Here is a 23,399-nt window from a genome sequence, read left to right as displayed (position 1 = left end):
GGTTGGGTATTTTGTTATTCCTGTTGCATCTTGATTAGGGCTGTGAGAGAGGGAGAACCTTATGTCCCTCTTCATAGTTCCCTCTGTTCAAGGCCCAGAGGGTACATATGAACATATGAGTTCAATATTTCACAGGGTGGTTTTGCTTGGTATGCAAATTTTTATTATAAAGTGTATTATATGTATGGAGGAGTATTTTAAATACATGTAAAGTTGAAAATATAGTATGTTTAACACCCATGTACTTATCACAAAGATTAATAGAACATTAACCAGTACCTCAAAAGTCTTCCAAATGTCCTTTCCTAAATAAAACCTCCAACCTCGTCCCCAGAAGTAACCATTATCTTGACTTTTGTGCTAATCATTCTCTTGATTTTCTTGATAGGTTAACCACCTAGGTATATTTTTCTAAACAATGTGTATTCCGTAGGAGCATAAATCTAGCAAAAAATGAAAGGGCAATGTTGGAAGGCATCCAGGAGCGAGAGAAGCTAAACAGTCCTTGGGTCAATCTGGTTTCAGTTTCCTCAAGAGTTTACTTACAAGAGCCTCTTCTGGGGAAGTAGGTGGACAAGGTCATGAGTGGGTCTTGGGAAAGCAGAGTTGGATGTCTGGTAGGTCTATAGTGGAGTCCAGGCATTGGGTATCCAAAAGAAATATGGTTCAGAGTGTGGATTCCTCTGGATTTTCTGCTTTACCACAGCCTACTTTCAGCTTCTGAAGTAGATCAAAGCAGGGTACTTCTGTGGGATGAAAAGAGCATGCTCAGCTGATCAGAAAATAGGCCATAGTAGGAAAAGCAGCAGCCACATTAGAAATGATTAAGGCAAGTCAGAACATATCGTGGGCTCAGCCAGACTCACCTGGGAATTCTGTTCTTAGATAAAGAAGAAAGAAGAAAGAAGGAAGAAGCAGCAGCAGCAGAAGACTGATAGCAGTGGGAATCTTGATGATGACTGCTCTCAACACATCGTCTAAGGCACTCTGCTATCACCTGGCCTGCTTGTCCCCTAGGCCTGGTAACAGCTATCACTCTGAGACCACCATTTACCATTCTCTTGGGTATTTCTTTTACCCCATCCAGTGTTGGAGCATATGTTTCCTGTACTCGATGTCTTTCTCTTTCTTGGCATACTCTTTTTTTTTTTTTTTTTTTTTTGTGGAGCATATACTCTAGTAACTCCCTGAGGAAGGGCACATGGGGGGAGAAATCTGTTGAGACTGTACAGGTCTAGAACTGTTTTTCATAGTAGTTGATTTATACTTGGGCTGGATATAGAATTCCAGATGGGGGTTAATTTTTCCATCAGTATTTTGAATTTCTCTGTTGTCTTCTTGTTTCAAGTTTTGCTGTTGAGAAATCTGAAGTCATTCTGATTCTAGATCTTTGAGATTATATATATATATATATATATATATATATATATAATACACACATATATATATAATACTTCCTGCTGCTGGTAGCTTGTGGAAATTTTTTTCTTTGTCTCCAGTGATCTGAAATTTCACAATGATGTATGTGCCTTGTAAGTTTCTTTCTTTCATTCATTAGGTTGGGTACTTGGTGGGTCCTTTCGATCCATTCTGGGAAACTTCTTGAATTATTTCTGTAAGAATTTTCTACTCTTCCCTATTTTCTCTGTTGTCTCTTTTTAGAAATGCCATTATTCTAATGTTGAACATTTATGATGGTCCTCTCTTCTTTTTAATGTTTTCTCTTATTTTCTTTCTATGTCTGTTTGCTCTTTTAGTCGGAAGATGAGAGTGAGATGAAATTTCCTCAATATTATCTTCCTACCCAGTTAGTTTTTCATTTCTCCTATCAAGTTTCTCATTTTCAAGAGCTTTTCAATGTTCCTTGAACATTCTTTAAAAATATATAGCATCCTGGTTCTTGTTTTATGGAAGTTCTTTTATTTCTCAAAGTATATTAATCATAAAATTTGTTTGGGAAATTTTCTTCCCTGCATAGTTTCTGTTTCCTCCAAATTGCTTTTTTCCTCTGTTTTTGATCTCTAGCTCCCATAACACAGGCTTTCCTTAGATGTAAATTTGGCTGTATGCTCATGATAATGAATGGGAAAGTAAAAAACTAATTAGAAGTTCTGAGCAGGGTATGGGGCCTGACAACTTTGAGATTCAAAGTAGGGTGATCTGGCTCAGTTGTTGGTTGGGAGAACACCAAAAAAAGGCATTTACTTTTCCGATAGTTAGATACTCAGGGCATGATCCTCCAGTATCCTGCCATGAGAGTAAGGGGCTAGTTGCTAATATACTGGGAGCCAGGTGTGGAAATAAGATAAACATATAAAGAGTTAGTCCTACTGCAAAGCCCTGTTTCTAATGAAGTCCTCAGGAATGGGAAGTGGGAAGGCACTGTCAGTCCATGCATGCAAAACATGTTGCAACCCTTGTTATACACCAAGCTTGCCCTTGCTGTAGTAGAAAACTGAGCATCTAAGTGATGGGGTAGGGAATAACAAACATTTGCCAAGTGTTTGTTTCTTTTCTTTCATGTAGATTCATGTGCTTGTGCTCATTTAACATCCACAAGAGGCCTGAATTATAGGCATATGGGAAATATTAACAATTTGTCCTTTTTTTTTTCCATTTTGTAGTTGAGTAAACAATGGCCAGTGAAGATTAAATTAACTGACCCAAGGTCAGACAGGTATTGACAAGAGGAGTCACATCCCAGTCCTTTGATTCCAAGGTTCTTTATTTTTATTTTATTTTAAATATTTTTCTGAGTAAAGAAATAGATGCTACTATAGGTATCTTAAAAAACACGTAAATTTCCAAATAATTTTAAAAATATATATATATAAGGCCACCACTGTGTAACATTCTTTCACAGGGACATGCTATAATTTATAACAATAAATTTATCATTTCTTTGACTGTCTCCTAATTTGAATCATTTAGGCTGGTAAACCTATGCTCTTTCCATGACATAGCTTTAGCTAAGAGCAGCAGGCACGGACAGGGGTCAGGATCAGGAAAAAATAGGGTCCCAGGCAGGTCCTTAGGTAGAGAGCTGCTTATTAAGGGCAATTTATATGGATACGGTTCAGTACCCTGGAGAGCTCCACATCGTTGCACTCATTGGGGATTTAACATAACAATGGCTGGAGTTCTCTAAGGTTCTGAACTGCACCTCCAGAATAGAATGTTAAAAACAAAACAACAAAACAAACAATACACACACACACACAGCTGGGATTGGGGATCTTTTTGTCCCTGAGGGATTCAACTTTACTCTCCAGTTCAAACAAATTTGTGGGAGTAGGTCATTTTTCTCACCACTAGGCCTGTTTTTCATGCTGTTCCCTTAAGCTGAGAAGGCCTAGTTAATTTCTACTCATCCTTTCATGTTCAATTTATCATTAGTTTCTTCAAAAAGCTTTCTGAGCTCTTTTTGTCTTCTCCCTCAAAATTTTTCCCCTTCCTTCCTCTGCATCCTGATCATTATTTATGGCACACTAGATTACAATTGTCTGTTTGTCCTCCTCATTAGACTTTGAGTTCCTTGAGGGCAGGGACTGAGACTCGGTTATTCTTTAGCCTTAGTAACTACCAATAAATAATATTCAATATTTAATAAATGATGCATTATTTATAGGCAATAGGGAGCTTTTGAAGGTAGTTCTCAACCAGGGGTAATTTCGCCTCCCAAAGGACATTTGGAAATGTCTGGAAATAGTTTTTGTTGTTGCAACTCAGTGGGGTGGTGCTACTCAGTGGGGTAGGTAGAAACCATGGATGCTTCTCAACATCCTACTATGCACAAGACAGCTCCTATAACAAGAATTATCTGTCCCCAAATGTTATTCATGCAGAGGTTGGAAAACCCTGTTTTAGAATAATGATATGGATTTTATCACATTTAAGTCTTCAGAGGGCAGGGAATACATCTGGCTCATTTTACAGATGAGAAGACTGAGCTAGTTGGTTATTGGATCAGGGAAAGAACTTAGACCATGGCACCCTTTCCACACAGTTGCACTGGCTACCATTTTTTTTAACTATCCACTATTTTAAGTTGTGTAGGAATAGAATAATTTTTTAAAATGCACACTGTCCTGGGTTCATCAAGCAGGTTTGGGGGACAAGGATGAGACTGTTCAGACTGGAGAAAAAAATGTGGAGTCACAGAACAAGCACAGCCAGCCTCATCCCATCCCCCACCCCCCCTACATTGGCCTCTCTTTTCTGGAAAGATATGCCACAAATCTAGGACTGAGTGGGAAGATTTCTCTCAATGGCTCATTTCTGAACAATTCAATCTGCTCTGGGAAATGAGAGATCAGCTTGTGGAAGAGTGAATTATTTTAAGCCACTCTGCATTAGAATCAATTAAAGCTCTAGAGGGCCCAGGCTGCCACAGGAGAATTCACTCTGATTGCCATAGACCAAGGGGATCCAGTATAACTTTCCTCCTATCAACATCTCCAAGGGAAGCTCTGAACCAAATTTGATGGTTATCTCTCTCTTCAAGTGCCTCAGATTTAGAATGCTCCTGATCCCAAAGAGTGCCCCACACATACTTCTCATGAGCCAAACCTGCCATTTTCCCAGCAGTAATCAGAGGCCTGGGCTTCTCCCATTTGGCTCTGTTGACTTAAAAAAGCCAAATGATTCAGGCACAATACACAGTGAATCAGCAAAGGAAGGAAATGTGGAAAAAAGAATCTGTGTGGCATCTTGAATAAAAGTGCCTTCCAATAAATTTGGTGAATTGTCTTCAAGGGAATCAGCTGAATGTGTTAATCACTTATTGTATATCATAACTGTCTGGTGCATATGTGATTAGCTGGAAATGATATTTGTGGGTCTACTGAGGCTCTGAAATGATGCACAGGGAAAGCTAGATTCTGTAGAAGGAGCTCAACTTTCTTTGCCAAAGTTTGCCTTGGAGCATAAAAAACCTTTCCTGTATTGGCTGCTACTGGCATGAGAATGTGAAGGTGCTATGGGGGGTGGGATGGGGACAGAAAAGGATAATAAGCATCAGGTCCCGACAAGGAAATGCTATCTCACCACCTCCATTCCTTGTTCTCTTCCTCATCCCTGCCCCCACACAGCACCCCCTCCCCCTGCCACACACACACACACACACACACACACACATTGGGGAGAAGTAGTTTATTCACTCAGAATTTGGACTCAAATGATCTGAGTTTGAATTCCAGTTCTGTTCCTTTTCGGAGCCTGAGTCTTCACATATAAATTTGAACTAATCTTTTTTTTAAGAAAAGATTTTATCTATTTTAGAGAGAGAGAGACCACAAGTGGAGGGGGGTGGCAGAGGGAAAGGGAGAAGCAGACACCTCGCTGAGGAGGGAGCCTGGTGCAGGGCTCCATCCCAGGACCCTTCTGGAGATCATGACCTGAGTCAAGGCAGATGCCCGACAGACTGAGCCACCCAGGCACCCCTGGACTAATAATCTTAATATCCCCAGCTTGTCAAGGAAGTTTACATGAGATGATGTATATAAAGCACACGACTCATGAAGGCACTAAATAAATGTTCTATTATCACTATTGAGTTCAGTCTCTGCCTGGGTAATTTTCTAAAGACAGAAAGTTTGGTCCAGAGGACTAATGAGATGAGAATCATGGATATGGATGATCAAATCTAAGAAAAAGAAAACTCTATCAGGGGTCCACTTGAATTTTTGAGGTCTAATGATTTTCCAAACCCCCTTACAATGTGTAAAATGGTTGGGTTGGGAGTTAACCGAAATTTTGAATTGCTCAGCTCTGTATTTAAGTTTCTAGAGAATGGATTTGTCATTGAGCAGGCTTGGAGAAGGTCTAAAACTTTTAGGACATTGCAACAACCTGGGGCTTACTTAGAGTTCAAAGAGAGTATCAAACAAGAATTACCTTGCCAAAGGTCCAAAGAGAGAAAAATGTCACCATGAAAGGAAACAGAGCTCAATTGGTGAATCTGCACTTAAATACAGGGTGGCTCTAAGTCTCCTACATGCAAGGGTGCTCAAACCTAACTGTTCATCAGAATCACTCAAAGAATTTTATAAAAATATATAGACCCCAGAGCCCCACCCTAGAGATTCAAGGGCCATTGAAAGGCTCAGGATCCTGGGTTTTTTTGTGGGTTTTTTTGTTTGGTTTTTGTTTTTGCTTTTTGTTGTTGTTGTTAAAGTGCCAAGGTGATTAGGATTATCAGTCAGGTCTGGAAATAGCTCAGAGGTCGAGGTCAGGTCCTGGGCTCCTGCTTTAGAAGTGATTCACTGAGTATTAGCTTCTCCTCTCCATTTCCCTTTGTAAAGATCTGACCCACGTCTCTCCAAAATAATGTGAGAAAGATTCAGGAGAGGCACTTGGAGCTGATTCTCACTTCAGAGGCCGTAATTTTGGAGTATGTGCTTGAGAGATGACACTATCTGACAATGAAGGTCACTGACATCATCAGATGTGTTTTGGACACTCAAGTTGTGCATAATGAGACCCAACCTTCATGATCTCCTCTCCTTCCACTCCCACCAGGCACTCAAAGTGTCTCCTAATATACCTTGAAATTTTCTAACATTCTTCACATCTTCCTCCCCAATCTGCAATGAGCTCAATTTCACTAATAGAGGCAATATGACCTAGTGGTTAAGAGGCTGGCTTTGGAATTAAGGCAGGCCAGAATTCTGGTGTGGTAGTGAGCTACCTGCACCACCATACTGGTCAATACTCTAGGGATGCCAGAGCAACAAAACAGAAGAAGCCTGGGTCACTGTCCAGTGGTACTCTCAAGTGATGCCTAGAAGGAAAACATAAATTTCTATCTTGTTCAAGCTACTCTTATTTTTGGTCTTTACTCAAAAATCTTAAACTATATCCTACTAACTAGTAAACCAACCACTTTAATACAGGTGCTATTAGCTATAAAGGCTGCTATAGAGGATGCAGCTGGTGCTAGGAGAACATATCCGAGGGAACCAAACCCCAGCTGGGGAATGAGGCCCAGGACAATTTCTAGAGAAGGAAATGTTTAAGTCGAGTATGTAAGATGATGGCACTTGATAGGTGAAGAAGGGAGGACAGGGTGCCCCAGATAAAAAGGGAAAGTGTGGGCAAAGATTTTGAGGCAGGATATATTGAGTGTAGGATGCTTGAGAAATTATAAATTAGCACAGCTAAAAAGTAGGGTTTCGATGGGCAGTGAGGAGTAAGGAGGCTCGAGTTTGGGAGTGGATTTTGTGTGAAGGAAGAAAAGAGGGTGTGGTGGCATGATGAAAACTCTAATCAGAGAAAGCCAATAATAAGTGCTCTACAGTTTCCCCTATTAGTAGCTTCCTAATGGAAATCCCAGGTTCACTGAGGGGCTCAGTCTGGTGTCCTTGCCAGGGGGATTGCTTGTGAGGCGGACAGGAATCCCCAGTGGCTGCTACAAACAGACTGTGGGAGGCTGGCTGATTGACAGGCCTATCAATACCACCTCAACCAACCTCGAAGTGAGATCAATGGTTGAGTAAATTTAACCCAAGCCTATTAAGGGAGAAAGAGGTTTATTTTAGTTCAAACAAGTTCTGGAGAGTGAAAGGAGTCTGGGAAGAAGGCAGAAACAGACGCCATATGTCAGTTTTTTGACATGGAAACAATTTGAATTCAATCACCTCAGGTGAATAGTCTCCTCAGTCTAAACACCTTCCAACATCCCAATTCTCTACATGCATTCCAATTTGTCTGGCTTAGAAAGATGTTATTTTCTTCCCTGTTTCTTCCCAGGCCTTTGGTTACCCACTGAGTATGGACCATGCTGGTTTCCTACTCTCTTAGCTGTCCATGTTGACTAAGCATCTACAATGATCCAGGTACTGCCAGGCACCCCCTATCAGCTCAGCTCAACCTGATATTCTCCTGTGAGGTATTATCCCTCCATTTATAGATAAAGAAATAGAGGGACAATTCCCTTGCCTAAGGCAAAATAAAAATTAGAAGCTAGGGGTTTTTGTTTGTTTGACTTTTACAGCTCAACGGATTATCACAGTGATTACTCAGGGAATCACCACTTAAGTCAAGAGAGAATTTTGTCAACATTCCTCCCCCCTCAAATCACTACCTCCTCCCTCCCCACCTCTCTGAGGCCTCTTCTGGTTCCAAACTTCTGTTTTCTCTCCCCATTCCATGCCACCTCCCTGAACCTCTCTCTTTATAGTAAAGGAAATGGAGCAATAAAGAGGATAAGGACTTTCCTAGGATTGTAGAGATGTCAGAGCTGAGACTTGAACCCACGTGTTCAAAGTCCTCTATACCTTGGTTGATTTCCTCCTCTTAGCTTACTTAAGTCCTTTCTATCTTTTGAGGCCAATCAAATGCCATCCTCCTCCATGGAGCCTTTTAGACCACCCTGGTTTCACTGATCTTTTCCTCTGCCTGATAAGTTCCTGTCTGTCTGTTCCACTGACAGAACCACTTAGCAAATAGTGTCAGGCATTATTTAGCATTTCACATTCTTGTTTCATCTTCCCAGTGAGTCTGTAAGTTTTTTGAAGGCCGGGGATCACAATTCATACCTGTTTGTGTTCATAGATCCTTGAAAGTGGTCTGCACAGAGAAGAAGGCAGAATAAGTGGATTCCTGGGCTCTGGAGTCAGACTCAGGTTCAAACCCTGGCCCTGCTAGTTGCTTGCTGTGTGATATCAAATTACTTAATCTCTGTCCAAGTGCATTCCTGAAGGGTCCTTGAGGAAATTAAAGCACATTATAATTTGCAGGGTCTAGCACAGTGCCTGGCACACATGAATCATTCCACAAAGATCAACTATTATTGGAGCCCAACAAGGGTCCGTTGTTGATAGTGGATTACTCAACTGGTTCTCAAGGTTAAAAATTTTTTTTTGTTGGTTTAGGGAAAAATTCAGATAGAAAATCTTTCCATGGGATACAAGCCTAAAAAAATAACACGCAAGTTGGAAGGAGGCCGAATGTTGCGTAAGAATTGCCTTACTTCCCCTCCATCATGTCCACCTTACCACAGGAACAATAATGGCTCCCCAGTGTGCAGGGCACTGAAATGACTAACAGCTGAGCAGGCGACAACCACGCAGAGTCAGGCGCCCTGGCGGTGTTCCTGCTGCTTAGTCACGCAGAAGGGACCAGATTTCCCTCCAAGCCTTAGCAGCAGCTAATGCTATTAGGATGAAAGATGGGTCCATTTGGGCCCCAAACCCCTGTGTTCAGGCAAGACTCTGGAAGGTCAACGGCTAGAGAGAAATGCAGGAGTTTCCAAGGAAGAGGCTTAGCAGCCAATTTTGTCAAGAATCAGGAAATACACCACTCTGGGCGCATGAGTATATATTTTAGCAAAACAGCCCATTTCTTCAAAGGATTTTAAAGGTCAAAAGCTTGCCTTCCTCCCGACTTTATCCCCATACATAACCAGGGAGGAACAAACTTACCTGAAACACAATGCCTACTGTGTTATGCTTTATGTGCATCCTCAAATTGCAAAGAGGTTCTTCTCCAAATACTTTCAGATCATTTTAAGGAGAGTCTGGGGATGGGATTTACGTATAGATGATCTTTGCTATAATTCTGTCGGCTTTGTCTGATCATCTGTCCTACAAGCCATGGGAGGCATTTCTCTGAGCATCATAGCTAAGCACAATAGGACTCAAAACAGAACCATGCCAGGCAAGTCAGGTGGGCGGGGAACTGTCACAACCTGAGATCTTGGGAGGGAAAGGGAGTTAAAGACCTGCCGAAAAGGGTAATGAGGAAGCTTCAGATAATGGGATTAGGCAGAACTGACTCGGAAAAACCTGCAGAGATTCCTGGGCTCTTTTGCAACACAAGATCCCCATAAATTGGGTAGGGGACACAAAAAGGCAAAACTCAAACCAGCAGTAGCTGTCAGGCAAAAGCAGTTGTGACCACCAAGCCAAGAACAGGTGGGGGGGGGGGGGGCGGTCAAGGGGTGATCTGGCAACACTTCCCAATGTAAATGCAAAAGGTAGTGCTATCAAAAAAAAGAAATTTCCCCAGAAATATTTGTTGTCTACAGCAATGCCCAGGAATATATAACCTCATCAGCTTGCCTTTGCAGGCCTCAGTTTCCCCATATTGGAATATAAAGAAGTCATACTACTTTCCCAACCTGAGTCAGTGACCCTCCTCTGCTCCCTCAGATCTTCATGTGTAATTGTCTTTTAATGAGTCTCAACTAGACCTTAAACTCCTCAGGGCTGGGACTATATTTTAGGCCTCTCTGCATCCTCAAAGCCTGGCACAGGACCTGGCCTATAACAAGGTTTTAGTCAACACTTGCTGACTGAATGGTGTCTGAAGTCCTTGGAGGACTGAATCATAGAATGACTGGATCCTGTCATCCACGGGGCTCAACATAATGTGTGGGCCCACTCGTCTTCCCAGAAGCTGGCCCAGGCTGCTTCACTTGAGGCACTGGTGGCCTCCCCCTCCTCTTCCTTTCTCTTTTTTATTCCCATCTCCAAATATCATTCTGCTTATACTGTGCCAGTCTAAAAGCCCTGTTTTGCTTGCTTCAAACTTGAAGACAGAGGTCTAGTAAATCTGAACTACCAACTAGACCACTGGTTGACTTCCCTTTCTGCCTCGCTTAGGTCTTGCATGGATCTTGCCTTAGACTCTCTTGGAAGAAGATCCTGAGATAATGATTTGAATGGAAGAAGTTTACCAGGGAAGTGAGTCCCAGGAGCACAGACAGTGGAGCAGAGAAGTAAGACAGGAAAGGGAAGAAAAGTGATATAGGATGCTTTAACGAGCAGGTACTGCTATGGGCAACTGAGGCTTGCTCCTCCTGATGATCCCTGGGAGACTCTGTGGAACACACCTCAGAGTCATCCCGAATGAGTGGTCAGGGATCTGGGGTATTTATCCACCAACTCCTACCCACACCTGGTTGGAGGCTATTTGAGGGACGGGAGGAATAAGCCCCCTCTGCTGCTAGTCTGCCTCATGCACTAGTTGAACACACTTGAGCAGCCAGAGAAAGCCACCAGGTGCTTACAGAAACAAGCCATCAGCAGGTGCAGCCATAGTGAGATCTGAGGGGATGGGGCAGTGGTGCCATCACCTTCTATGACATATTCTTAGCCCGATGCCCCAAAGTCTTCCATTCTCTCCTCCCGGTTTGCTCTACTTGCATTAACAGGAAGTTTTCCAGTTGGAAGAGATTTGATCATCATCTGGGCTAACCAAATCTCTCCTCAGTTCAGAAAGCCCCTCGACAACATTCCTGAAAGGTGGCTGGCCAGCTTCTGATTGAATACTGCTAGTATCAGGGAACTCACCGCTCTGAGGCAGCCCACGCTGTTGCTGAAATAATAGAGTTGCTGAAAAATCCTTTTTTTTTTTTTAAGTTTCCACATATATTACCTTGTAATTTCTGACTGTTGGCCTTAATTCTGACTTTTAGAGCCCACAGAATGATTCTCCTCCCCCACTTACAGTAGCCCTTTTAATAGCTTCTAAAAATAACTGGTGTATTTTCACTATGACTCCTCTCCTCTGGCCCAAATCATCCACTATCTTTACCACTCTTGCCACAATATGTTTTCTAGACTAGTCATTCTCAACCTGGGGCAAATTTGCCTCCCAGGGTACCTGCGACACTGTCTGGAAACATTTTTGGCTGTTACAACTAGCAGGGCCTGCTACTGGCAACAATGGGTTGTGGCCTAGCATGTTGCTAAGAATCCTACAAGACATGTAAATGCAAGTTTACATTGGTGGCTCAAGTTACATTGGCGTCTGGGTGGCTCAGTCAGTTAAGTGTCCGACTCTTGATTTCAGCTCAGGTCATGATCTGATCTCAGGGTTGTGAGATCAGGCCCCGCATCAGGCACCGTGCAGAGTTTGCTTGAGATTCTCTCCCTTCTCCTCACTCTCTGTGCCTACCCCCACTCTCTCTCTGCCCCTCCCCCACTTTATTTATAAGTAAATAAAATCTCAAAAAAAAAAAAAGAATCCAACAAAGGCACAGGACAGCCCCCACAACAAAGAATTATCTGGCCCAAAAGGTCTGAAGTACCAAGGCTGAGAAACTCTGTTCTAGAAAATATTATCCAGGTCACTCTCCTCTGCACATGTTATGGCTTATCATAAAAGCATAGTGCTCAGAACTGGACATGCAGTACCTACAGGGATAGGACCAAAAAGAGCATGGAACACAGGGGATCCTCTCTCATTATGACAACCAGACAGACCGTAGCAGCTGAAGCACCCACAGCATACGCCCCCTCCCCTCCAGTCTGTGGTCAGGGAAAAGCTCTGATTCCTATTGAAACAAACTGCTCTCAGGGCCAATGACTAAGACACGAAGATATAAAAACATAAATGCAAATCTAGAAGGAGGCAGAGTTCGCTCCTAGCATCTCCACAATCCTTTCATCATGATAAACTGAATCAAATTCATTTCAGTTTATTTTTTTTTTACCCTACAGACATAATTATAGATCTTCTCTACTACATTTTTATCACCTGAAAATGATAAATTGGCTTTTAAAGTTTTCATCCAGGCTACTCCCCAAAACATCAGATAGCACAGACTAACGTTGAGCCATTTCTTAACACTTTTTGGGTAAGACTGTGTTGACCAGCTATGACTCCACTTAACTGTAGCTTACATTTATTTATCTGATTAAGAAAACATCAGGTCCAGATGGTTTCATTACTAAGTCCTATCAAACATTCAAGAAACAGTTAATTCCTATTTTATTCAAGCTCTTCTGGGGGGGGGGGGCGCGAAGATGGAGGCACACTTCTGCTTATTTCATAAAGCTAGTATAATCCTAAAACCAGAACCTTTCAAGTATAGTGCATGAAAAGAAAATTACAGGGAAAAAAACTCATTAACGAACATAGATGCAAAAGTCCCTAAAAAAAAATTCACTAAGCTGAATCCAGCTTTGAATTTTCTTTTCTTTTTTTTTTTTTTTGAATTTTCTATTTTATAAAGTGACTGAATTGGGGTTATTCCAGGAATGTAGGATGTTTTAACAGTAATCTATTAATGTAACTCACTACATTAATAGATTGAAGAGGTGGGACAGAGTCAGGAATGGACCACAAGCACACAGAGAAATCTTTTTCTTGAGTAGCTTTTCCTGTATAACAAAACCCACAAAATTTCTGTGACATAAAATACGCATTTGTTTTTTATACGTCTTGGGGTACGCTAGGGTCAGCTATTTGAGGCTGGGCTCAGCTGGGCACCTCAGCTTTAATGGCAGGTCTGTGGGTCAGCTGCGTGACTATATCCACATGATTCATTATTCTTAGGCTGGCTAGCTGATGCAAGCTCATCTCATGGCAGGGTGGAGTACTGAGAGGGTGTACTCAACAGGACAAAGACGCTTCAAGCCCCTGCTTGCATAATGTCTGCCATTATCCTATTGGCCAAAGCAAACTGCAAGGCTGAGTTCAAAGTCAAGGGATGGGAAAGTATACTCTGCTTTCTATGGCACAGATACAAGGAGTGGAGAATTGAGGCCAAGGATTTAAAATATCACAGGGCCTGTGAATATTTTATTACTTTTAACTTACAAATATGATATATACGTATACATATACAAATTCACCCCAGGTTTGTATATGTATATACCTGTGTGTGTGTCTGTGTGTATATATATATGAACTTGGTATGTACTAACTATTTCATAATAAATGTTAAATTCACACATTAAGTACATTTTGGGACCTTTCTTATTTACTAGCCTCATAATCTTATCCAAAAGGGAAATATAGTTCAGCAATTATTCTTCATCTCTTTCATTTTTACTTTTTTTCATTCTTTCAACCTCTTCCAGAAAGGATTTAAAGAGGTTTACAAAGCACTGAGACAAAATAAATGTATAATAAATCAGAAAACAAAGCAAAGGGAAAATAAGGTTAACAAAGCAAGATGGGGCTGGAATGGCATTAGTGTTTGGCTGGATAGTCTCCATTTCCTCCTCCTGATCCTCTCTCTCTCCTTCCCTACCTGGTCTGTCTCCTTAAAGGGCTCCCCTGTCTTGGGCTTTTCCTATACTACAGGTCCCACAGGGTCTGATGACCACTGTGTCCTCTTGCTGCTGGAGGCCTAGAGGCTGGTAACGCTGCCTGTGAACCCTCCCGGACTGGCTCCCTCCATCCTGCCACACCTTTGTAATAACTCCTTCGTGAAACTCTCCTTACTTACCCTGTTTGAAAGTGTCATTTTTCCTGCCAGGGACCCTGATTAAAAGAGCCCACAGATCACATGCCTTAAGTGTACATACACACTAGAAGTAGACCATAAATACAGCTCTCAGGTCTTAGTGTGATTATCAAGTGGGAAACACAATCAATAAAAGAACTTCCAGTCTCTTGAGAGAAGCAGACCTACTCCTGACACCAAGATAGGCAAGAAATTTTCCCTGTGGTTTCTCTAGAAGAGCATTGTGGTATGATGATCCCATTCTTTTCTGTCTTACAAACCAGCTCTATTCAGGGCTCAGTCCTCAAATATCCTCCCTCCTTATCCACACTCACCTTCTAATTAATCACATCTAGTTTTATGGTTTTAAATATCATACACATGCTGACGATTCCCAATATGCATCTCCAGTACTGCCTTCTTCCTGAACTCATTTTCACCATCCAGTTGCCTACACTATATATCTAAGACGCATCTCAGACTCTTGGCATGTCCAAAACAAAACTCTCCATGTTCATTCCATACTCTGCTCTTCCTAGTCTTCCCTCATTTAAGTAGAGGGCCACAGCATCTTTCACTTGGTTACTCAGGGTGTGTGTCTGAGGGGGAGAGAGTATAGCAGAAATCTACCATGCTCCATTCCTTTTTTGCACATTCCACATCCAATCCATCCACACATCAGGTGGCTCAGATCTTCAAAATATATTCGAAATCTGACCACCCCCATCACCACTACTCTAGCTCAAACAGTCAGCCTCTCTTGTCCTAGTGCCCCTAACTGCTTTTCCCCCTACTCTTGCACTCTTCCGGGGCCCCAGCTGAAGCCAGCCAGTGTGATCCTTTAAAAATATGTCATATTCTGTTGTCTCCTATTCAAAAGCTTCCAAGCACTCTCAGAATGCAATATAAAGTCTTCACCATGGCCTAGAAGGCTTTACATCTGGATATCCGTGAATCTTTATTTTCTTCAATTCTCTCCCTCCCTCCCTCTGCTCACTCGCTGTTTCTTACTACTGAAACATTCCTTTCCAGATACCTACATGCCTCACTCATTTCATTTAGGTCTCTGGGGAAATGGCAACTCCTCAGAGAAGTCTTCCCTGGACATTAGCTCTAAATAGTCCCACCATCCCTAGTCCTTTATTTTTCTTCACAGCACTAATCAGTACCTGACATTACATTAAATATAAATATGTAGTTATGCATTTGTCTACTTAGAATGTAAGCGCAAATAAAATGGGTTATTTCATTCACTCCAGCATCTCTAGTGCCAGGTACAATACTTGACATACAGCAGGGTCTTGATAAATATCTGTTAAATGAATGCAAGACTCCATTCTACCTTATCTAGTTTCCTGACTCCAACTCAGCAAGATCCAAGAGATATTTGAGTCTCAATTATGTGAGTGGCACTTAGCTAGATGCTTAGAGCTTTAAAAATCTAACAGGCACCTGAATTGTGACCTTTTGGGTGAGTAGTGATTAGGAGAGGGCACAAGGGAGCCCTCAGGGCACCAGAAACGTTCTTTTTCTAGGTAGTACTTAGATAGGTGTATTCATAATTACAAACCTATTGAGCGATACACTTAAGATTTGTGTATTTTAAGTTGCACCCCAATAAAAGTTTGTTTTTTGTTTTTTTTAGTTTCTGACCCATCTAGACACACGGAGAAGTAGTTTGCATTGTGGCAAAAGCAATGATAGAGGGTCTGCATGGCCTGCTGCTAAGCAAGCGGTGACGGTCACCCTTCAAGCGCTAAGGTCGCGGGCTTGTTAAAAGGAAAAGGGGAGACTGTATCCTGTGTTCCTTCTGACCCAGAACCTCCCAGAGATGACGGGCCTTCCTTAATGCCCTGAGACCCTCTGAAACTGGAGAGCAGTACTAGTGCCTAACAGCTACAGGCATGCTCCACCTGACGGGGAGCGGACCCCTGAAGGGAGGTGGAGCTCTGAAGAACTTTCCTCGGAAGAGCCCCCTAGCGAGAGGGGAACGATGTAAGTCTTATGTTCTAGAGTTTTAAAAAATTTTTATTTGTTCATGTAATCTCTACACCCAACAGCAGCTTGAACTCACTACCCCGAAATCAAGAGTCCTTATGTTCTACCGACTGGGCCAGCCAGATGCTCCTATGCTTTCTACTCTTAACCATTTCGCCACTTTTCGGTGACACTAAAGTGTCACTACGGCCTGACACTACGGCCACGCGCACTTACAAGGGACTATTGGCTGGATACTCCGCCCAACGAACGTCACAGTCCCCGCGCTCGCCGGCCCGGCCGCCAGCACGCAGGCGCGGCACAGAGCCGTCGCTACGCAGGCGCAGTGCGGCCGAGCACCGGCTACAGCGGAGGGCAGGGCCCGGCGGGCGGGTGCGCGCTCCCGGCGGGAGGGAAGCGAGGCGCGCGTCATGGAACAGCGGTTAGCCGAGTTCCGGGCGGCCAGGAAACGGGCCGGGCCGGCTGCCGGACCTAACACTTCGAGCCCGAGTGCACAAACCTCAGGAGAGAAGGCGCAAGCAGCTGCGACTCCAAAGGCAGCACCAGGCTGGCTAAAACGGTTCCAGGTGTGGAAACCGAGGCCCGCGAGTACCCGGGCCCAGCCCAGCCTCGCTCAGGTGAGAGGGAGGCCTCGCCCCCGGGACCTGGCTTCGGGGACGCTGTCGTGGCCTCCCCGGAAACTGTGGCCGAGGCCACGCCCACCGCCCGCCCACCGCGTGGTGGCCTACAGGCCACGCCCCCGTCGAGGAGCGGGACCCGCCCCGTCCTCTGGTTCCCACCTCCGCTGGCCGAGCTGGGCTGCTGGCGCCTACCCGCCGCTCAGGGGCTGGGCCGGGCGTCCCCGGCCACTCGTGTCAGCACTGATCCGGGGCTTTGACATTTTCTTTTCAGCCCGCGACCCACGCAGCTCCCGATTCCAGTTGGGAAGCGAGGGTCTAGGGCCCTGGAAGAAAGCACCGCTGCCCTTGAGTTACTGTGATGCCTTCTGGCTTCGGGAAACGTCTCCACAACCGCTTTCAGCCTCAACCCTCCGCTAATGGAGGGAGGGTGAAAGGTCTAACTGGATACTGCTAAAAAGCGGCAGTAATTAAGGCTTCCTTTGATTTCCCACCTGGGTCACATGCAGCCAATAGCCCGAATAGCCTGTGCTTTAGAAATGGCATTTGAACAAAACTTGCAAAAGTGTGGTCGCTCTAACTGCCAGCGGTGGCCATTCTTGTGCACCGCTCTTGAACTAGGGAAACTTACTCAAGTTCAATAGTGAATGTTCAGGTGAAAACATTATTTAGATGAGTATTACAGACTTTCCCCCCTTTAATTCTTGGTATTCTCTTATTTTGCAGATGAACTTGATTCACATCTTGTATTTTCATTTAGTTTTCACTCAGGAGTAGAGTGGCAAGGTGCCTTGCAGGTGTGAGATTAGATGATCTATGTTGGAATACAGGACACAACATCAAGGGAAATTCGGTGCCTTGAGACAATGTGTGACAAAGTCTTTTGTATCTCAAAAATGTAATAAGAGCCAAAAATTCCTTTTGAAAATGAAAATGTATTGGAGCAGAAGTGTACCTTACTCCTCTTAAAATTATTTCTCTTAGTTTATTACTGCATGACTTCTGGTTTTAGGCAATTTTTTAAACCAAGGAGAACTCATTGTTACTCAGTTTTGATTGGATATTATTCTCCGTGACACGCAGGGCTCTATCAGACTTACAGAAAGCGAGTGCAGCAGGGTTCAAACAGTCCATTTCCTTGCATGCATTTTGTCTCGGAATAACTTTTATTGTTGATTAGAACTCACTGAGCACAATTGCTTAAGATTTTAGAATCTACTTCCCTTACCCTTTTTCCTCTCTGCAGTTAAAAATCAAAGTCTAACCCACACAATGAGTATTTGCCTGTATGTCTCATTTCCAAAGGAATATGAGATCATTGAATTGAACCTAGAGAACCTGAACTTGGAGAAAGTTTCCATTATTAAAAGCCCAAAAGCTGATATCCTGACAAAAGGATGACAGGAAATGCTGGACCCACAGTTGGTTCTTATTAATTACTCTGTTTTTCATAAGGTACTCTATCTTAAGCTCATTTTCATTGACTCTGTTATCATTCCTGGCTTTGCTCTGGTGTGAAAATTCTCATTAAATTGTCTTTTCCTCCCAATTTACAATCCATCTCTCTTAATAATTTTGCTGACACATGGTGGCTTGTCAGAAATTTCTTTAGCCTTCTGTTTGTAATTGCTTCTTGGTTGTCATTGATAAGGAAGCATCCATATCCTCCTTCCCCCACTCTCCAATTTAGCTTGAGGAAAACAGTCCCCAAGATAAAATATTTCTTTCTGTGACAAGCTTCTGCCAAATGAAGACCAGAATGCTTGTGACTTTTTCAGTCCTGCAAAAACCCCCTGTCTCCCTCCCCAGGCATATCCCACACAAGCCCCCAGTGCACCATCTAGCCCCAAGGTGCCCACACATCCTATGACTCCTCACCCCAACCCTTGGCTCAGGTTGACCCACTGCTCAAATGCTCTCCTTCTTTGAAGTCACCTGGTGAAGCATAGCCTTTGCATCACTCTCTCAAACCTAGGAATCATCTTTTAATTTCTTCCTTTCCCTCACCATCATTCATTTATTCAGCAAAATTATATCATGTGCCTACTCTGTTCCAGCTCCTATCCTGAATCTGGGGAAACAGGGTGATAAGAGCAGATGAAGCCCTGTTCTCACAGAACTTGCATTTGCGTACGGGGCAACAGACAAGAAACAGAAGAGAGGAATAACGAATGCCATGAAAGGGGGAAAGAAACAGGATACTGTACTAGTGAATTGGGGGAGACAGGTGCAGAGTGTTACTGTAAATGAGGTGGGCAGGGAGGACCTCACTGAGGAGATGGCATTTCATAATTAGGAGCCACTCTTGGAGAAACCTGGGACAAGGCAAAGGGCACATATGGTAACATTTTTGCTGAGGTTTGTAGAAGAGAGTGAGCCAGCCAGGTGATGTGAGGGGAAGGGGGCATTCCTCTCAAAAAGAACCATAGGTGCAAAGGCCCTGAGGGGGGAAGGAGCTTGGTATTTGAGAACTGGAAGTACTTTCCCTAAACTATGCCTCTGTGATGACCACAAACACTACCATACACAGCTTTTATAACAGAAGCCACACTGATACTAAAGCAAATGCCAAATAAGGTAAAGGAATTTCTCTCTCCTCTTGTTTATTCCCTTTGCCACTTGGTTTGCCCCCCTCCCCATCTCCTTCCAGATCTCTAACCCTTCCCCTTACCATCTCCCATAAAGGCCCCTAATAAAGTACAAAGGGCTGTGGAGGGAGACCATCCTAGGATCCTGGTGACACCAACCTCATCTCTGCCTGTCTCTCGCTGTGTGACGTTCGGGGAGTTACTTAATTAACATCTCAGTGTTTCCGTATCAGTAAGTTGGGATTAATAGTGCCGGTCTCCTGGATTACAGGAGATCAGACATCTTGAAGGCACTCAGTAAGTGGTGGCCATAAGCATTATTCTTTTTTATACTCCCTCAATAATAAATTCAGTCTACTGTGAATTGCAAGTTGTACACATTCAAAATGTATTCCGTATCCCTCAGTCCATCATTTCTCTCTGACTTGTATGTCACCACCCCCATTACGCCCAGTCCTCCTCTCTTACTGGGCCTCCTGCATGAGCTACTCATAATTTCCCTGCTTCTACTCTTGTAGCCCATTCTCTACCTGGCAGCCAGAGTAGTCTTAAATATAAATCAGATTATATTAGTTCCCTGCTGAGACTTTCAGTAATTTCCCTATTGTGCACACTGGTCAAATCCGAAAGGGACATTTATTTACTTAACAAATGTGTGTGTGTGTGTCAGGAGGGGGTGTGTTGCTGATAGCATGGTAAGGGCTTTTCCAATTTAACTGAAAAGGTAATAATTACAACACTGACACTAAAAAAGGTTCTAACAAAATAGAATATCTGAAGCAACGTAAATCGGATGACCTATGTTTTTTATCAAGACCAAATAATGTTTGTGGTCCCTTCTTAAATAATCGCAGGGAGAATGGGGGATATAATTGAAGAAATGAACCAAAAGTAATGCTCTGCATTGAGAACCTATGTGTGGGGTGCGGTGTTTGGCTCTGGAGACATCAAAAGATAATAAATGGCAGTCCGTTGGCCTCCTGGTAACAATCTAGGGACACATGTGACCTGTATTAAAAGAAAAACACTTAACTGGCAAGTAGTTTGGTGCTCAGTGAAAAAGATGGGCAATTAGTCCTCTGGGAGACAGAGGGGGCACCCTTCCTTAATGGCCAAAGAGGTCAAGCATACATAGTTCACCAGTCATGCCTGTCCCAGGCTACAGGTGGGCAATGTCTTTGGGTGTTAAGACCTGTTGAACTGGAGTAGAGGTTCATTGATAGAGCAATGGATTGTGGATTGTGTTGTACAGGGAATTTTTTAGACCATTGTTTTTCAGACTACAAATCATGACCCGTTAGTGGGTGGTGAAATCAATTTAGAGGATCTAGTCCTCTGTTAAAGATAAATTTTTAAAAATGGAATAGAAAATGAGAATTTTGTATGTGGTGAAGAATATTTGTTGGTTTGTGAAGCTTTTTCTATTTTTTTGTATGTATATACGCTGGGTCCCAGTACAAAATGTATTTCTTATTATGGGCCATAACCAAAAAAGTTGGGAAAATGTCAGACTAGAGATCATGCCTCCCTAAAGCTACCTAAATATCTGTGTCTCCCATTAGCACCCAACACAGGGACCCGTGTACTGGCATTTCTTTCTGTTGAATAAATGGAAAGCCTTGCTTGGATTCCAGCCCAAAGAGTTTAAATTTTAACTTGCAGGCAGTAAAATTTGTTGAAGGTTTGTGAACAGGAGGTTGGTGGGTGTTTTAGGAAATTCACTTAGAAGCTTTACATAGGATGGTTTGCAGAGGAAAGAGATAGGAGGGAGGGAGTCCCGTTAGAGACACTGCCTGGGCCCCGGGGGTGTGTAGGATGGTCCTGGGATGGAAAGGTTATGGCTATACTGAGGATTTGTTTTTATTTTTATTTTTTTAAAGAGTTTATTTATTTATTTGTCAGAGGAAGAGAGAGCACAAGCAGGGGGAGTGGCAGGAAGAGGGAGAAGTAGGCTCCCCTCTGAGCAAGGAGCCCAATACGGGGCTCGATCCCAGGACCCTGGGATCGTGACCTGAGCAGATGCTTAACCGACTGAACCACCCAGGCATCCCTGATGATTTGTTTTTAATAAGTGGAAGGGAGTTTTGTTTCTTGTTTCTGGTATTGTCCTCATTTTAGAATTATGTCACTCACAAAACTGTAGCTCATCTAATCAAATCAATAAACATATTGATTCTGTGTATGAAGCATTAGGTGTGGTTGTTGCATTATCAATAACGGGAGTTTCTGTATGGGGCACAAATTAGCTCTTGTTAGCAGCAGACTAATCTGAGGAAGTGACTCCCGCGAATGGGAATCCATCTGAATGCTGTAAGGTTTTTATCAGGTCACATCTCACTAAGTGCAGACCAGTTTTGATTCAGTCCGAGCAGGGCATGTGAGCTCTTTGGAGATGATTGTTTTAGAGAGCAGGGCAAGAAAATAGAAATCAATGAGCCAGAAGCCTTCTCAGAGCAATGAGAGCTGTCTCTCCAGATTGGTTTGATCCTCTGAGCCCCAGTGCCTTTTATTCTTACTTTTGTTTGTTTGTGTGTCCTAGGAAGCGGCTCAGCCTGGGAGCAGCACGTCACAGCCACCACGGAACACAGCCATTCCTCTGCCATCGCCACGGGACCAGTCTTTCCTGACCAACATCACCTTCTTGAAGGTTCTTCTCTGGTTGGTCCTGCTGGGACTGTTTGTGGAACTGGAATTTGGCCTGGCCTATTTTGTCCTGTCCTTGTTCTACTGGATGTATGTCGGGACACGAGGCCCCGAAGAGAGGAGAGACGGAGAGAAGAGTGCCTACTCTGTATTCAACCCAGGCTGCGAGGCCATTCAGGGCACCTTGACTGCAGAGCAGTTGGAACGCGAGTTACAGTTTAGACCCCTGGAGGGGAGATAGGACCAACTCTTTTGTTATGCATCCAGCATCCCACGTGGTCCTCCTAGCCCTTGGACGTGGGCTTGTGGGTTTGATTTCAGGTGCCCAAGACTAAGGACAGCTGGCAGGTTAGTTCTGTGACTGTGAAGTTCTACATTCTTTCCCAGATCTTTTGCTGCAATTTTATCTCTGAACTTTTCTTTGGTTTTGGTGAAACCCCCTGAAAGACACTCACTGTGGATCTGATGCAACTTATAAAACTTACATACTCAGGAAAGAAAGCAGTTTGTCTCATTATTTGAGAAAGGTGGTTTTCAGAGCATTAGAAGGGCGCTGAGGAGATAACTTTAAAATACCCAGCTGTTTGAAGGAATGGTGAGATACATCAGGACTGTGTATTAAATGAGTGTTCTCTTTAAGTCATTTCATATTTATAGCATTCCCCCTTCCCGGAAAGTTTAAGTTTCGGTTTTTGTTTTTTGGGTTTTTTGCTGTTGTTGATGTTTGTTTTTTCATTGTTTTGTGGTTTTTGTTTTTTCCTTCCTGCTTTAAATCTTGCTTTTTTCGGTCATTAAAGGTATTGAAAAATAAAATATCTTCAAAACATCTACTTTTCAGAAACATCCCCATTGCCCATCACCAAATTCCACTCTCCTCAGTTATTCTGCTCCCACTCAATGAGGGAAGATAAGAGAAGACAGAGTCCTAAGTCACAGGTGTGGGGAGGGATTTCACAAAGTCAATATTGGTAGATTTGGCAAGTGGTTATTCATGATAAATTCAGCAAGAAAAATATTCTCGAGTGTGTTCACATAAGAGCTGTGGAAGTTGAACTCCAGACTTATTGGCTGCTCCGTGTGTTTCTTATATTCTGAGGGCTCTAGAGTAAGCAGTCCTGTCGCCTATGGCCTCTGGTGAGAAATTATGTAAACAGTGGTAACCAGACATGATTTCAGTCGCCCTTCCTTTTCTAGTACAAAGTTAGAGTTTGGGTTCATTAAAACTGGGCAAAGCAAACCATTTAATATCTTTTTCATGGATCATACTGATGAGTAAGAAGAGTCTGGTTTTAAAGCAATGGGTTTTTTTCTAAACTTAAGATTTTAAGAAATTAATGATTCCTCAATAGGTTTTCAGCTTTCGAATTCAGTTAG

The 23,399-nt window shown here is 43.1% G+C and overlaps 1 protein-coding gene and 1 long non-coding RNA gene across 2 annotated transcripts; one reads left to right on the top strand and one right to left on the bottom strand.

The window, feature by feature from the left end:
* Positions 1-281: 281 nt before the first annotated feature.
* Positions 282-16,758, bottom strand: LOC118001220. The gene is made up of 3 exons (XR_004676646.1): positions 16,677-16,758; positions 8,538-8,705; positions 282-746 (listed from the first exon to the last, which is right to left on the bottom strand). It is a non-coding gene; the product is annotated as an uncharacterized LOC118001220 (long non-coding RNA).
* Positions 16,493-23,270, top strand: SAYSD1 (SAYSVFN motif domain containing 1). The gene is made up of 2 exons (XM_034991237.1): positions 16,493-16,794; positions 21,922-23,270. Exons 1-2 carry the CDS (start codon positions 16,588-16,590, stop codon positions 22,264-22,266), a joined length of 552 nt encoding a protein of 183 aa, XP_034847128.1. The 5' UTR covers positions 16,493-16,587; the 3' UTR covers positions 22,267-23,270.
* The last annotated feature ends 129 nt before the right edge of the window (positions 23,271-23,399 follow it).

Source organism: Mirounga leonina, unplaced genomic scaffold (genome assembly GCF_011800145.1).
Source record: "Mirounga leonina isolate KUSES-001 unplaced genomic scaffold, KU_Mleo_1.0 Mir_53, whole genome shotgun sequence".
NCBI classification, from domain to species: domain Eukaryota; kingdom Metazoa; phylum Chordata; class Mammalia; order Carnivora; family Phocidae; genus Mirounga; species Mirounga leonina.
This window is presented reverse-complemented; position numbering and strand designations above follow the sequence as displayed.

Coding starts and splice junctions, on each gene's coding strand:
- SAYSD1 (XM_034991237.1), top strand. CDS start 16,588: ATGGAACAGCGGTTAGCCGAGTTCCGGGCGGCCAGGAAACGGGCCGGG. Junction 16,795..21,921: donor CCCAGCCCAGCCTCGCTCAG/GTGAGAGGGAGG, acceptor TGTGTGTCCTAG/GAAGCGGCTCAGCCTGGGAG.